The 14,471-nt window shown below is 43.9% G+C and overlaps 1 protein-coding gene across 3 annotated transcripts in view; it reads left to right on the plus strand.

Moving 5' to 3' along the window:
* LOC126544339 (uncharacterized) overlaps window positions 1-14,471 on the plus strand; it is an 803,357-nt gene that overhangs the window by 174,129 nt on the left and 614,757 nt on the right. For all 3 annotated transcript variants that reach the window (XM_050191622.3, XM_055062080.2, XM_050191623.3), the window contains exon 9: window positions 2,058-2,153. In XM_050191622.3, the coding sequence (XP_050047579.2) occupies window positions 2,058-2,153 (96 nt within the window). The remainder of the gene's footprint in view (window positions 1-2,057; window positions 2,154-14,471) is intronic.

Here is a 14,471-nt window from a genome sequence, read left to right on the forward strand (position 1 = left end):
CGATTTGTATTTATGAAGGTCTCAAGTAACCGCTGGCAAAACTCATCCCAGTATGGCAAGTTTCCCTCGTGGTTCATGAACCATGTTCTTGTGCTCCCTACAAGGGCGAGGTACACATTCGAGAGCTTCTGGTCAGAACACCAGTGATTGGAGTTGGCCACGCATTCATGCTGGTCCGGCCAGTCTTCAGCATCTTCATGCATGCCGCCATGAAAACCTGTGTCGGGCTTGCTAATGCCATTCCTTGAGCAGAGGTGGTCGTTGACAGGACTGGTCCTTGCAGGATACCGAATTCTGGACTCATACCTTGCAGGCGGTGGCTTACCCGGTGTACAGGCGTCTTGATGCGGGGACGTCTCACTGGGCTGGATGTAGGGCTGCTGAAAGGAGTCCTGATCATCAGGCAATGAGTGCAGTACCCATCACCTTCACCAGTGTCGCAGTACACTGAGAATGGGAAGAGAGGTTGTCCTGTCACACTGTATCGGCAAACCTGTGAATAGGGAGCGCAGTCTTCTTCTTTTGAGCCTGCATGCCCCCTCGAGCAGATCGTCTTTGCCGTCACCATCGTGGCTCGATGCAGACAGGGGTGCTTGTGCGGCAATAGATAAGAGGCTCGAGATCTGGATGCTGTCTTGGCCATTCCATTGTCATCATTACAGTTTCTTCATATTACTCTCGTGAGGCCGTCATTATCACGCCATCGTCGTCATACAGTCGTTATCTCATTGTCACACCGTCGTCATCACGCTGTCATCATACCATTGTCGTCATTTCAGAAACGTCATCCCATTGTCGCCATGCCGTCGTTCCAATGACACCATTCCTTCTTCGTCATTTCATTGTAATTATGCTGTCGTCATTCAATATGGATTATGCAGCAGTTCTCATGCTATCGTCATCATTGCACTACGAATTCGTTTTCATGTCGTGATGCCGTCGTGGTCGTTCCATCATTGTCACGCCAGCTTCGTCATCCGATTCGCGTCATTCTGTCATCGTCAAGGCATCGTCGTCGCACACTTGTCGTCATCCCATTGTCCTCATGCTGTCATGGTCGCAGGGCAATCATGCTGTCAATGTCATTCTATTGTCACTATGTCATCGACACTGCATCATTGACATACAGTCGTCAAGACGTCATGGTGATGGCTGATCCTGGCGAGCGAATGTCATAGCAAAGTGGGCGAATCCCGGAGACAATGTGTGCCACATATAGCTGAAGCAATGGAAATCTGAGAATGACAACTAGATTCGAAGTAAAGGTGTCCTCAGCAATACAGTATGTTGCTACATTGCTTGAATGCTAATTGCATGAATGCTGACAGTCATTGTGAGATGGGTTCTACTGGAATTTTTTTTTAAGAAGCTGGATCATATTACGTGAATAAGACGAACTGCATGTTGTTAGTAGTCCAGTTGAGAAAACTACAGTAATTTTTAGTTGCTGACATCCCATTAATTTTTAGGCATATATCTGTGGCCTAATGGTTAGAGAATTAGGCTTGTGTACTTGGAAAACTGGGTTTGAAACCAACCATCGGAAATTTATGTTCTTTATATATATCTCACACACCTATGTCACATATGCAATGCTGTCTTTTAAGGCACATACCCTTAACCCAAGTTCTCTACTAGTCCATACAGCAGCCAGCAGCAAGTTGTTTATTCAGGTAAATACCCAGTGACCCATGTTGCCTGCTCGGCAAGACAGCAGCCAGCACATACATACCTAGTGGCCCTAGTTGACTCTCCTCCCATGAACGGCCAGAAACTTGCGAACTGCAAAATGGGGGCAAGAGCCTAAGAAAGCTATTGCTTCAAAAAAAAAAAAAGTTGATTTAAGAAATGGTATTGGCATCAAAGCAGAAGGGACTACATGGTTCAGTTCTTTAGGCTGCTGTACTTTGCATGTTTAATTGCAAAGGTGTTCCATGGAAAATTTCATTTATTGATCTTTTAAACTTTTATCTGGTGTATTTGACAGTCTACAGCATGATGTTTGTCATAAGGTATACATTCTTGTACTTTTGTACATACTCTTTTGATGCATTTAGGTCACTTTCTGGGAACTCGGTATCAAGTGATTCAGCCATTGGTCATGGAGACTCTGCCCTCTCACTGCGCCTGCATGAGCTGGAAGCTGAGCTTATGTGAGAAATTATTATTTTTTTCATTTTGACAGCAAAAAAAAACTGGCCGCTTCTTATATCTCAGACTTATTGACATTGTTGATAATGGGATAATAAAGTAAAAACCTCCTGCTCAAAACCACTGCAAGTTCATTTTTTCATGTGACATCTTGCACCTTTTTCATTTTTCCTTTTTGTGTTCTGCATACTGTCAGATGAATTAGCCTGTCAAGAATTTCACAATATTTTTCTGAAGATTTCATTCGGTGTTGGATTTACTGCTGTAAAGGCTTACTATTGTAAAAGCTTACTTGACGTCAGGGTTTCTATGAACTAACGGGATACAGAGCAGCAACTTCTTGTCATAAAATAGTGACCTTAGCTGGTTGTATTTCTTGGGTTTATTTGTTTGTGTTGTGTTTCGTCTGTGTTTCATCTAACTATATAGGGAATATTTGCTAGGTAGTAATAAAAATTGCAGCATTGTTAGATGCTATACCAGGATAAGAAAAGAGCTAACAGTGTGGCATTAGTGATGTGTAGTATGTGGAATGCTTGAAAGCATAGGCTGAAAGTTTTCATTTTTCCGGTGGGGGGGCTCGACCATCTTTCCGAATCCCACATATATATATATATCTTACACTTAAAGAAACTTTGTGTGACCTCCAGGAGTTGTTCAGTGAAGTGGCGGTCCTATATGATAACTTACAAGACCTCATACTAGGAGACAGCCCAGTTTCACAGCCTGAGTCCTCTCCCACCACCAAGAATCTGGTGCTTCTCGGTGGTGTAATCTTCCTTCGTTGTAATTGTCTTCTTCACTATCACAATACTGCTTAACCTTCCGGTGAAACTGCAGCCTCTCTCTGTCTTTTTTTTTTTATTTTTCTATGAGTCCAAGTATAAGCGCTCCTGTGCATGACTGCTGTTGATTCTGATTCTGAGTGAATCCAGCTTAGCCTCATTTCGGTTACTGAGTGAATTATACAGGGCACCCCAACTATCATGCACCAAGACTTAAAAAAAAGAGCAGTTGTGTTACTCGAAGAAAGCCTAGTGCATATTGTTTCGAGTACAGGGGAGTAGCTGCCAGTAATTCTTTTGTTCCTGAAATTTAATTAGACAATTGCAATTATCTAATTGAAGAAGTACTGTCCTAATTATCAAAGTGTCAATAGGGCATTTGTAGGCACCCCCAGCTACCCCCAAATGACATCTAACTGCTGTGTTTTGAGCGATGTACTAATTGCATGCAATTTTTTCCGGCTGGCAAACAAACCTCACGAAATATGAAAAATACCACGGGACTGCGCTCCCACCCGCATCATAAAGCAGCGCCCTCAAATAAGCTGATTGAAAGCGACTGCATTGCCTGTCGCAAACCCGAAGAGACAGCGCATCACCTTGATAATGGCCCGGAAGGAGCACCAACAGCACGTTTCGCAGCTTTGCAGTTATTCGTTGCTCTCTACGTCACACTTATTATCTGTCTCTCAAGGTCAACTGATCGCATTGATAACAAAAGCCCTTGATAATGCGGCCAAAGCACCACTCTGACCACGCACAAAATGCAAAAAGCAATGTAATAGGCATAGCATGTCTCAAAATCCCAGCTTTGCTCGCACCGCATCGACAGAGTACACGCGCACTATACGCGTAGTGCACGCCGATGGACACGTCACTGGTGGCGGCCTTGCGCATAGCACGCGGGAGAGGAGCCAGGTACGCCGTAGTTTGTTGTGTCGTTGATAGTGCTTCTCTGTTTCATTCACGTTTTCAGAGCAAAATAGGCAACACCGTTCACCTGTGTGGGGTGGCCAAAGCTTCAAGGAATGTCGAAGAAGAATTGTTGCGGGGGGTGGGGGCTCAAATACGGGCGAAAACTTGCCGGTGATATGGTTCTAATTATTCCCGGCAAAGCCTCATCAGCGGGAGCAACGGTAGCAAAAATAGATCGTCGCTTCGGTGGGAAATTTCTTGTTCTCATCCTTTCCTTTGTCTTGTCAGTGTTTTTTCCCACTCGATCATAGTTAGACACGTGAGCAACGAAGTTCGTCTGCAGTGCAGCATGAGGTTTAAAGGCATTTCGCTAAAGTTCGGAATGCTGTTTGCCGCTTATATTGTTTTCCGCTTCTTTGCCGCGTTGCGCTAGCTAGGCAGCACGACTGCACGAGCGCATTGCGTTGTATGTTAAAGCTACTGAAGTTTGCAAGAACTGAAATTGTTGGTTTCATGTGGCGCGGTAAATCCTCGCACCAGCTGTCGCGCACTTCATGTTTTTACATCTATTTTATGCGTGGCTTCGCACATGTTTAACTGTTGCTAGTTGCTCCATGCATAACTCTTGTTGATTCTTTTGAGCTGCGAAGTTTTCACCCTGCCTTGTTTGTAAAGGGTATAAATCACGCTGTGTCTTATCGGAATGATACCAAGGAAGTGCTTCTTTGACGGCTGTATTCTTTTCGCCCGAGGGCATCTTAGATATTGTTTGCGTTTTTGGAAATGTGTTTAGAAAATAGGTAGTTCAGGGCGAGAATTGCTAATAGCTGCTGCATATGATATTTTTGTTCCATTTCTCGCTGAAAAGTTCGTGTCCCGTTTGGGAAGCCATCACACCTCGATGCTGCCTGAGGAAACTTAACACGCCGAGTGATTTGTTTGTTTCACAACGTAGTCCCTTCTTGCATGCGAGTTTTGTACTCAACTGAATTCTTTCTTATACTTACGCTGCAGACGACTAAACCGGGCCTTGCTGCCAGCGCTCAACTACTTTGACTGGCGCTGCTCTGCCTTTAAATATATAAATATATCATGTGGCACCTCTCTCTCGTAATATAAAAAAAGTACTGAAAAGTTAGTCAGACTTTACCTTTGTACGTTTCCAAGCAGCTCCCTTGGAGGATTTAAAATTGCAAGAACTGCAGCGGGAACGGCAGTTTATCGGCGTATGCAGCAGAATTGCATCGGTGGTACTGTACTAACACACGCTTTTATTAACCCGTGCGTTTGGTGACTTCGTTGACTAGTGTACGCGTTTCTATCAATAAATTCGCAATTACTCTTCTTGAGGCGACTTTGACTGCACTTATTCGGCGATGTCACATGTATTCATCAGCCGAAAAATCACAACGGCATATGCAGATATCGCACCGTGCGGATTTGTTTGATGTAAGTCTGCAGTAACGACGGCTGCTTGTTATTGAGGTACAGAAGCAGCATTACGGCAAGGGTAGAATTGAAAAAAAAAAACAATCGAGAGATCACATCACTCAACAAAATTTATCGGCTAGTTAACATGAGCTCCACTTCATGTAAATGGGGTTCATGGCGTTTGTCTACGGGACGCGCCTGGCACATATGTGGGCCATGTTGTCCCAAACCCCGGTAACATCGTTTTCATACCCGCTCCCACAGAGGTCAGCGTCTTCCCTATAGCTGTCACCGCAGAAGAAGCAGCCTGGCACCCGAACAAAGGAGAAATCGCAGCCGCGAACTTTAGCCACCCGTGCTGCAAAGGGTTGTCGTCTGCTACTGCTCCCGCGTGTACTGTTGGAAGCGCCCGCTAGGTGGCTATCAGTGGCACCTCTATAGGTGGTGCACTAGGTGTATATCTCACGCCAGAAACTTGCTTCGGACCAAAGCCAAATTAAAGTGACGGTTTTAGTTTTTATGAGAGTGTATACGTGCTGCAAAAATAGGTTCATGCCATAAAATAAAAGCGAAATAAACAGACAGGAAAGTGACCCACATGTTGAGAAAAGGCAAAACCAATGCGTTCAAGAAAGTAAATAACCACTTCTAAATGAGCCGAATTGGCAATCTGGATGCCTGCACAAAAAACAAACAAAAAAGTACATCAGATTTCAGTGTGCCCTTATTATCTATGAATTCGTAGGCGCTGTTGAACACCAGCTGCTGCCTAGAGGACGTGTTCGAATAGGTCTCCTTCTGCAGCTACACAGTACTGAGTCAAATCCATCACATCTTCGTGTGGCTTTCTTGATGACCGATGCCAGAATTCTACGGCAGAAATCCGTTATCCTTGTCTTGAGCTAATTTGATGTCCGTCTCGATCATGTAGGTACAATCTTTCACATAACCCCAAAGAAAGAAATCGAGTGGAGAGAGGTCAGGTGGCCTAGCCGGCCAATATACAGGCCCGTGCCTTCCAATCTATTGCGCATGAAAAGTCGCTTCCAGCCAGTTTCGTGCTCGGCTGCCACTGTGTGCTGGTGCCCCATGTTGCGATACCACATGAGTGGAAGACGTGACAGCGGGACTTCGCTGAGAAACTCATCCACCGCTCCTTCAAGGATTTTGTCCACATGATGCTCTTCAGTCAGTGTGTGATCGAAGAAGATGGGATAGATTATAGCCCCGGCGTAAATTTCGCACCCCGCATTGAACGACCACTTGTACTGGTGTCGATTGCGCTTTACCCAGTCTGCATTGTAATCACTCCAGTAGTGTGCATTATGCAAATTTACCCGGGAATTTATGTGAAAATTGGCTTCATCTGTGCACATGATGTTGCTCAAAAAGTCTGGTGAATCATTGGCTTTTGTGAGGACGCAACTCGAGAAATCTAGACAGTTATACAACTCCCTATCTTCCAAGCGTTGGTGCTGATTAAGGTGGTACGGGTGAAAGGCCATCGTTTAGAATCCTCCAAACTGATGACTTGGAAATTGGTACCTGGGCAGCCACGTACTGCATGCTAGCATGAGGGTTTGAGGCCATAAATTCTAGAGCATCCGTGCATAGGCTAGGACTCAAAGATGGAGTCCTACACTGCTGTTTCTTGAAGCTGCCGGTTTGTTTCAGGTCTTCATCATTTCTGATGGTAGTCGACATGTTTGGTCTACCACCACACTTCCATGACTGATATATGTTTGTGGCTTGTCATTTGCAGCTCCCAAGGCAAGGATCAATTTTACCTTCTGTTCATTAGAGAAAGACACCGCGACTGGGACAAAACGAACCACACCTTTAAACATTTGCATGGATGTTGTTAATTTGCTTTTGTGGTGATAGGTGTGGTGAAAAAAAAAAAAAAACATCCGTGCACTTTATCTACGCTAAGACAACAGCTATCATAGCTTGTTTCCAACTAACACCAAACGTGACGTGTTACATCAGCTGAAGCGTGGCAGATAAGGCACCAGCTCAATCATTATGTTTTACAGCGAAGCTGTATATGGCTAGCCAATTCGTCCGTCCGTCCATCCGTCTGTCGCCTGTACGCCGAAAACTCCACTGGCACAACCCCGTGCAAATGCATTAAAAAAAAATGCGAAAGAGAGGCGCGTGATTGGCTTCACCAGTAGAGACGTCGTTGCTCTCTGTCGCAGCCGAGTGGGCGCGCAGCAGTTTCTCTCCAGCTCCTACGTGGGTAGGCGATCCATCATACGTATTCCCGAGGAGCAGGCAGCTTTCGATCAACAATGCCACAAGCAGAACTGGGAATGAGCTCGTCTACGCCGTCTCGATGCTGCAGCCCGATCACAAGAACAGGCTCTTGGAGGCGAGCGCAAGCATGAACTACATACCGAGGATCCGGCAGCCTACTAAGCCGTCGTTTAATGAACAATCAATATTAACCCAGTGACAAACACTGGGGCGGCATGTTTCAGCTTCGCTGGTTAACCATCTGTACGGAGTGCTTAGGCGGTGTTTTTTTTTTTCATTTCCTTCATTTTATTCTGGGTAATTCAGAAGGAGCCTGTTCGAAGGCACTGCTTTATGATGCGGGTGAGAGTGCAGTCACGTGGTATTCGCCATATTTCGAAGGGTTTATTTATCAGTCGGAAAAAATTTGTGCGCAATTACTATGTCGCTGAATATACCGCAGTTAGATGTCCCTTGTCTCTGCCTACAAATGCCTCACTGACACTTTGATAATTATGATAGTATGTCTCAATATTGATAATTAATTACAATTACCTAATTAAATCTAACAAAAAAGTTACTGGCAGCTACAGCACTGTACTGGAATCAATGTGCACTAGGTTTTCTTCGAGTAACGCATTGCTTTTTTTTAAATCTTGGTGCATGATAGTTAATTAGGACACCCTGTATATATTTATGACCTCTACATTCAATTGACGATGTTTGCATTCCTAGTAAATGTTGTAAATTATTAGAAATGTTTTTTTAATGAGTCATTAGCTTAAGTACTGGAAAAAGAAGCGTTACTGAGACACATATCATTCACGTGCATCTCACACACCGTTGATAAAAGATTGCCGAAGGAGTCGCAGAGTTCTACAGGGTTTTTTTTTTTCAGGGTCAAAAAAGCACACAAAGCATTTTGAAGTGAGCTGAACATACAGCAACATATTCATTCTCTAGGCATAGCTATCCATACCTTTAAAAATAATTGTTAATTGGCTATATCCTTCTCTTTAAAATATAATAGACTTTCTCCTGTGTATTGTTGCAACTTTGGAGGGGAGGACGAAAGACAGACTCTTTCCGCAGACGAAAAAGAAACGAAAAAACTTTATACAGTATTTACAGATGGTGGATGATAGCATACAGGTAGCAGTAGGAGCGCATCAGACCGACTGGGCGGCTGCAAGTGACTCTCTGTTCTCACAATGGGCCGGTTCTCCCTTAAATCTCTTCGGTGACCCCTTGTCAGCAAGAACCGGTTTGGGCGAGTTCTCGTCGGCAGGAACTAGGCGGGGCAGGTTGATGACCTCGCCCGCGTCGAATTCTTGATTCGTCGCGGAGATGGCTGGGCGCTCCTTGAAGTCGCCTCCCTTGTCTGATTTTTTATTTGTCGCAGAGAAATGGGAGCTCACGTCGCCTCGTGGTAGCCACGTGGTGCATGTAGTATGGAAGTTTCCGTCACCTCGTGGTCGCCTCGTGGTCGCCACGTGGTCGCCACGTAGTGCTCGTAGTATGGCACAACAGTATATAGTTAAATATATTGTGTATGTGCATGGTGTTTACAGTGGAAATTTAAAGCGATGTTTAAGTGAGAAAATACGGATGAGGCAGCCGCCGCTGGTACTTCTAATGCGCTTGTTCTCCTATTGTCAGGATTTTCAGAACTAAAGTATGAATTAAAAATCTGTGCACGTCCATGCCAACAATGATGCAGTAAGCTATTAACCACAATAAAATATTAAGTGAAAACATCGAGGCAAGTCAAAAGAAACCTCAAATGATGTGGGTGACAAAACTCTGGAAATGACACGTTGGGGAGGGGGGGGGGGGGCAGGCTTCGGCATTGCTGGGGGGGGGGGAGGGGAGCTGAGCTTACTCCCGGAAAACTCCAGAGGGGGCATGGGCCCCGGAGCCCCCCCTTAGTCGGTGCCTATGCTTGAAAGGGCAGAGATTTTGCTGCTTGATAGTATTCAGGAGGTAATTTAAACTTATGTAGTTAAGAAATTGGGCTCGAACAAATGATTGCAATTTAAAAAATTAGAATAGCTTTGTTTCAAGCAAAGCATCCAACTCTTTCCTTACCATGTCATAGAGAATTGATCAGTTTGAATGATATACTGCCAGGCATTGATTTTGGCACTACCTCCACTATATGGCTTGAAGACTACTCTTGCAATCATGGCCACATTTGTTGTATTCCAGAACTCTTAGAAGTGAAAATGAAAGTTCAATCAGAGGTATTGTCAAATATGGCCTCTACAACACATGGGCTCTCCTAAAATGTAGCGTAAATTATGTTGTTCAACCACCCTAGCAGCAGAATTGTATATGACTGTGGCAGCATGCAAGCAGTTGGTCAAATTAGGTTGCCTGGTCTTCAGCACTGATTGTTTGTCATGTATTATTTCTGAAGACATCGAACTTCAATGCATGCTGAAGTTGTGCTCTTATTTGCATTTACTGTTGCCCTGATCTTGGACATATATTATTTTTATTCCCAGCCACACAGTTCTCACCTTAGGGACTCGGTGACATACAAGATATACTGTATTCCCATGTGTATCACTTTCTGTTATCGTTTATTACATAATGACGGTCTCGAATCCGCAACATTGATGCCTTCAGGTAGCATATGTGGGTTTATCAACCAGTTGCCTTCACCCAAAAATATCATGCACTAGTGACGCCTGCGGCAGAAAGGATGTGCCACATCCACTGCCAAGGTTTGTGAGTGATGGCGCTGGCTAACACTCCTAGGTTTAGTTCTAGTAGCAAAACATAAATACCCAAGAAAGTGGGTGGGGAAACAACGCCGCGGTGGCTCAATTGGTAGAGCATGGCACGCGTAATGTGAAGACATGGGATCGTTCCCCAACTGCGGTAAGCTGTTTTTTTCATCCACTTTCATTTTCTATAATTTATAATTTCTTTACTTCAATTAGTGAGTACAAGTAATTTCGCCTATGATTTCCTTGGTGTCATTCTTTGTTGGCTTCAATATGATATGATTATTAAAAATCGGGCCCCTATTTTAACCCCCTTTCTTCTCGTTTATTACATAACGAGGGTCTTGAATCCGGCAACATTGATGCCTTCAGGTAGCATATGTGCGTTTATTGACCAGTTACCTTCACCCAAAAAGTTAACGTACTCGTGATATAGTGGCTAGAAGGGGGCCAGTGTGGCAGGCAGCGTATCTGCACCGTGCGAGGGAGAGGCGCAATGAATGATGAAATTTCCCGACGCCGTTAGGGGCGCTGAAGTGCACTGGTGTGCAAGGACAAGCTGCGGCGCAGCCCTTGTCAGTGTAATGCCAGCGAGGCCTGCGGGGCAAGCGTAGGTGTGTAGACCGCGCTTGTTTGCACGTTAAGAACTGCATGATTTTATGCAATTCTTGAGCAGTTTAACACTCCGCCACTGGGATGTGAGCTCCATCGCCAAGAGCTCACTGCAAAAACTATCCAGTTTGCGGTGTTAACTAGGCTGCACTTTTTCACTAACTCTTTGAACAAAGGCAAGGCCCTTCAAAGGGAGCGCCATAAACATTTGTAGTTAAGGAGAGTGAAGCAGCGCTAAGCTCGGTCTGATGTGTGGATGTGAATAACTGTACTATGTAATAAAGTACAACCTTTACGATAAAAGCAATGATTGAAAATATTTAGTGCATGTTAAGGTTCGCCAAAGCGCCCACATACGTACCTAATTTTTCTTTTTTAACAAGCCTAAGGGTTTCTATAAAGGGCATGTTGCTGGTGCATGTGGATGTGGAAGGGAACTGAACGACGCAGTGACGTTATTCCCCAGTTTATTGCACGCAGCCCCAGTGTTGTTTGTGTCCATTTGCACGTACGATTTTCTCTGCGCGCACTGGCTGTATTTGCGGCAGATGACCGAATGACAAAAGTTGAAAGTCGATGTTTGGGCTTGTTAATGTTCACTGTCCACGTTCACTTGTGCTAACACCAATCCTTTTAGTAAAAACCAACTCGTCCAGAGTGGCCTTAAAATGTGGTCTTCCCCCTTTATTCAATCGTGTGGCGAAACATCTGCTGCTCATTTCAGGGTCGCAAATAACACATCTTTCCATTCTCTGCTCCCTGAAGAAGTGCGACCCTTCTTAATGATGCATCTCTGAGCTGCAAACACTTCGTGATGTTTGCATCACGCATTACATTAAAAATTCAAATGCGACACAAAGGGAACGCCATGTGCGTGCTAGCTGCCGTGCGCTGCCCCCTTTAAAAGCTGCAAAAGCTGCACACCGGCTGCAAGTAGCACCATCTACAACTTTCATCACTCCTCTGTGCAACCCTCCAGCTCCCGGCTGTCACACAGCCCCCTTCTAGCCACCATACTCGTGACACCTATGGCAGAAAGGATGTGCCACATCCGCCGCTGAGGTATGTGAGTGGTGGCGCTGGCCAACACTCCCAGGTTTAGCTCTAGTGGTAAAACATAAATACCCAAAGAAAGCGGATGGGGAAACGGCGCCGCAGTAGCTAAATTGCTAGAGCATCACACGCGTAATGCGAAGACGTGGGATCGTTCTCCACCTGTGATAAGTTGTTTTTTCATGCACTTTAATTTCCATTAATCTATCATTCCTTTAATTCAATTAGTGAGTACAAGTAATTTCCCCTGTTTTCCTTGTTGTCATTGTTTGTTGGCTTCTTATAATACGATTAGTGTGCATACATGTGTGTGTGTGGCTTTTACATTACTATATGTTTATTAAACGCGTAAGTTAAAGGCACACTAAACAGAAAAATGATTTCCTTTGTATTATTAAATTACTCCTATACAATACCAAAAACACTGCTCTTACATTGAGAAGACTCTTGGTAAGCAAGAAAAGATAAAAAAAGAAAGGCGCGTGGCAAGGACACCTTGAATTGCCCACACCAGCCTGCCATGACATCGTGGATTTTGACAGCGCCTGCGGTAGCCTAGTTAATTCTTTAGCTTTAAAGGTATACTACATTGTGTTTTGAAGGATCCAAACACTGAATATGGCAGCTTTCATAAACTGTTACTGAGCCAACGCTGCCAAATATGAAAAAAATACTTTGAAATCTGTGACATCACCGTGGCATGCTAGCGTTGGGGTTTTGACATGAAAAAAAAGAAAGAAACTGACTTTCATGTACTCTTCTAATAATCAACCTGTCATGGGGAAATTAATGAAAACAGAGTTTTCAACGACTACTTTATCAGTCTAAAGTGATTTATTGTTTTGTTTTAATGTTACTTTAATGTGTGTGCACATGTTTTGCATAGCCATGGCCAGACAAAAGCAATAATTGAAGTTATTTTCATCATGAATTCACCCTGTTTATTATTGTAATGGATGCAAATATCCTTATTATGCTCTGCTCATACGAATGAGAGTCACTTCTGTGTCAAATCTGTAGTACTTGCACCTCAAAATCTATTAATTCCCTATTATAATTCTCTATATTTTAATCTTTTTGTATGCCTGAGTTCCCAGGAATACTAATCATTTTAAGTTTCATCCAAATTTTTGGAAAGTAGATTTGGCATGGTAGTTTCCTTGGTATTAACTGAAAAAGCCAGACCCTACATAGTGTTCAAATTGAGATTCAGACCATTTGTCTGCACATGCCATAAGAATGAAGTCCATCCTGATGTCCCTTCATGTCTGGATTGATTGTGAACCAGCTGCATTTATTCTATTATGCAGCTTAGCTGATGGACAAGCTGTTGCCAACTGTGGTAAACAAGGATGTAATGCTCGGAGCTGGCATTTGTCCCCCTGTTGTCCATCTCGGTCATGCGTCTGACAAGGCATGCAATGTAGATGCATTCTTTGATAATGGAAATCTTTAACAATTACATTAGAACTTTTATGAAATAGAATGGCCTAGGATGATGAGAGTTTGAATAAATTAGAGTATTTACAGTGTAGCAGCTGTTACCACTATAATGCATGAAGTCCACAAGACGATGAAATTCTTTAACACTGAAGTATAAAATGACGGCTTTTAAAATCGCTAATTAAGAGTTGATTAGTTAAGTATTGTCATTTAGCAAACTGGTTGTTGCAGTTCATAATGCAGATTGTGCTGTCTGTTGATATAACACAGCTATAGAGGGAAAATTGAGTACGTACTACAAACAATTTTTCACTGTGGTATGAAGTTTGTAAACAGGAATAAGGTGCCTCAGAAAGGCTGGCCAACGTTTCGATAGGAGGACCTATCTTTGTCAAAGGCGGTCTCGTCATCCTCGGCATGTTAGTTTTAAAGGGTTAGTGCAGTGACGTCACGTTCGAGTGTTGTCGGTGGTGGTTGGTTATAAAGGGAAAGACTTCAGAGGTAATGAGTGCTGTCACCTGACGTCTGTGAGCGTCATTCCCAAGAAGAGGGGACAAGAGCGGGAGAGCGGGAAGGCGGGGAGAAAAGAAAAGAAAGAAAAGGAGAGAAAAAAAAAACCGGGGGGACACCAAGAGAGAAAAAAAATAATAAAAGGAGAAAGAACAAAAAGAAAGAAAGAAGGGGGCATGGGAGAGCGTTGGGGAAGTGAGAGGTTAGGGAGCACTTAGAGGTGTCACTGGCGGCATGTTTTTGTGGCATTAGAAGAGCCGGTCAAGCGGTCAGTGCGTGAGTAACACAAAAGACAAAAACATACAAAAAAGAAACATGAGTTGAAAGAGTGACTTGCGTAGCATAGCAACAATGCGTCAAGTAATTTTGAAGTAGTTAAGATGGCGACAAGGAGTCTGCGGTGGGTTAACTGGAAGGCAGCGGCATGGTCTTTCAAGGGACGTTGGCCCGTCACTCAACGTAGGTGTCGTTACGGCGCTATACAGAAATGGCGATACCCTATGGAGCAGAGGCGCTGAAAAAGGCATACTGACGTCTGGGACTTCGAAATCTGTTGGTGAGGGTGTTTCAAAAAAAAAAACTGACAAAATAAGAAAAGAGA

The sequence above is a fragment of the Dermacentor andersoni genome, chromosome 1 (genome assembly GCF_023375885.2).
Source record: "Dermacentor andersoni chromosome 1, qqDerAnde1_hic_scaffold, whole genome shotgun sequence".
NCBI classification, from domain to species: domain Eukaryota; kingdom Metazoa; phylum Arthropoda; class Arachnida; order Ixodida; family Ixodidae; genus Dermacentor; species Dermacentor andersoni.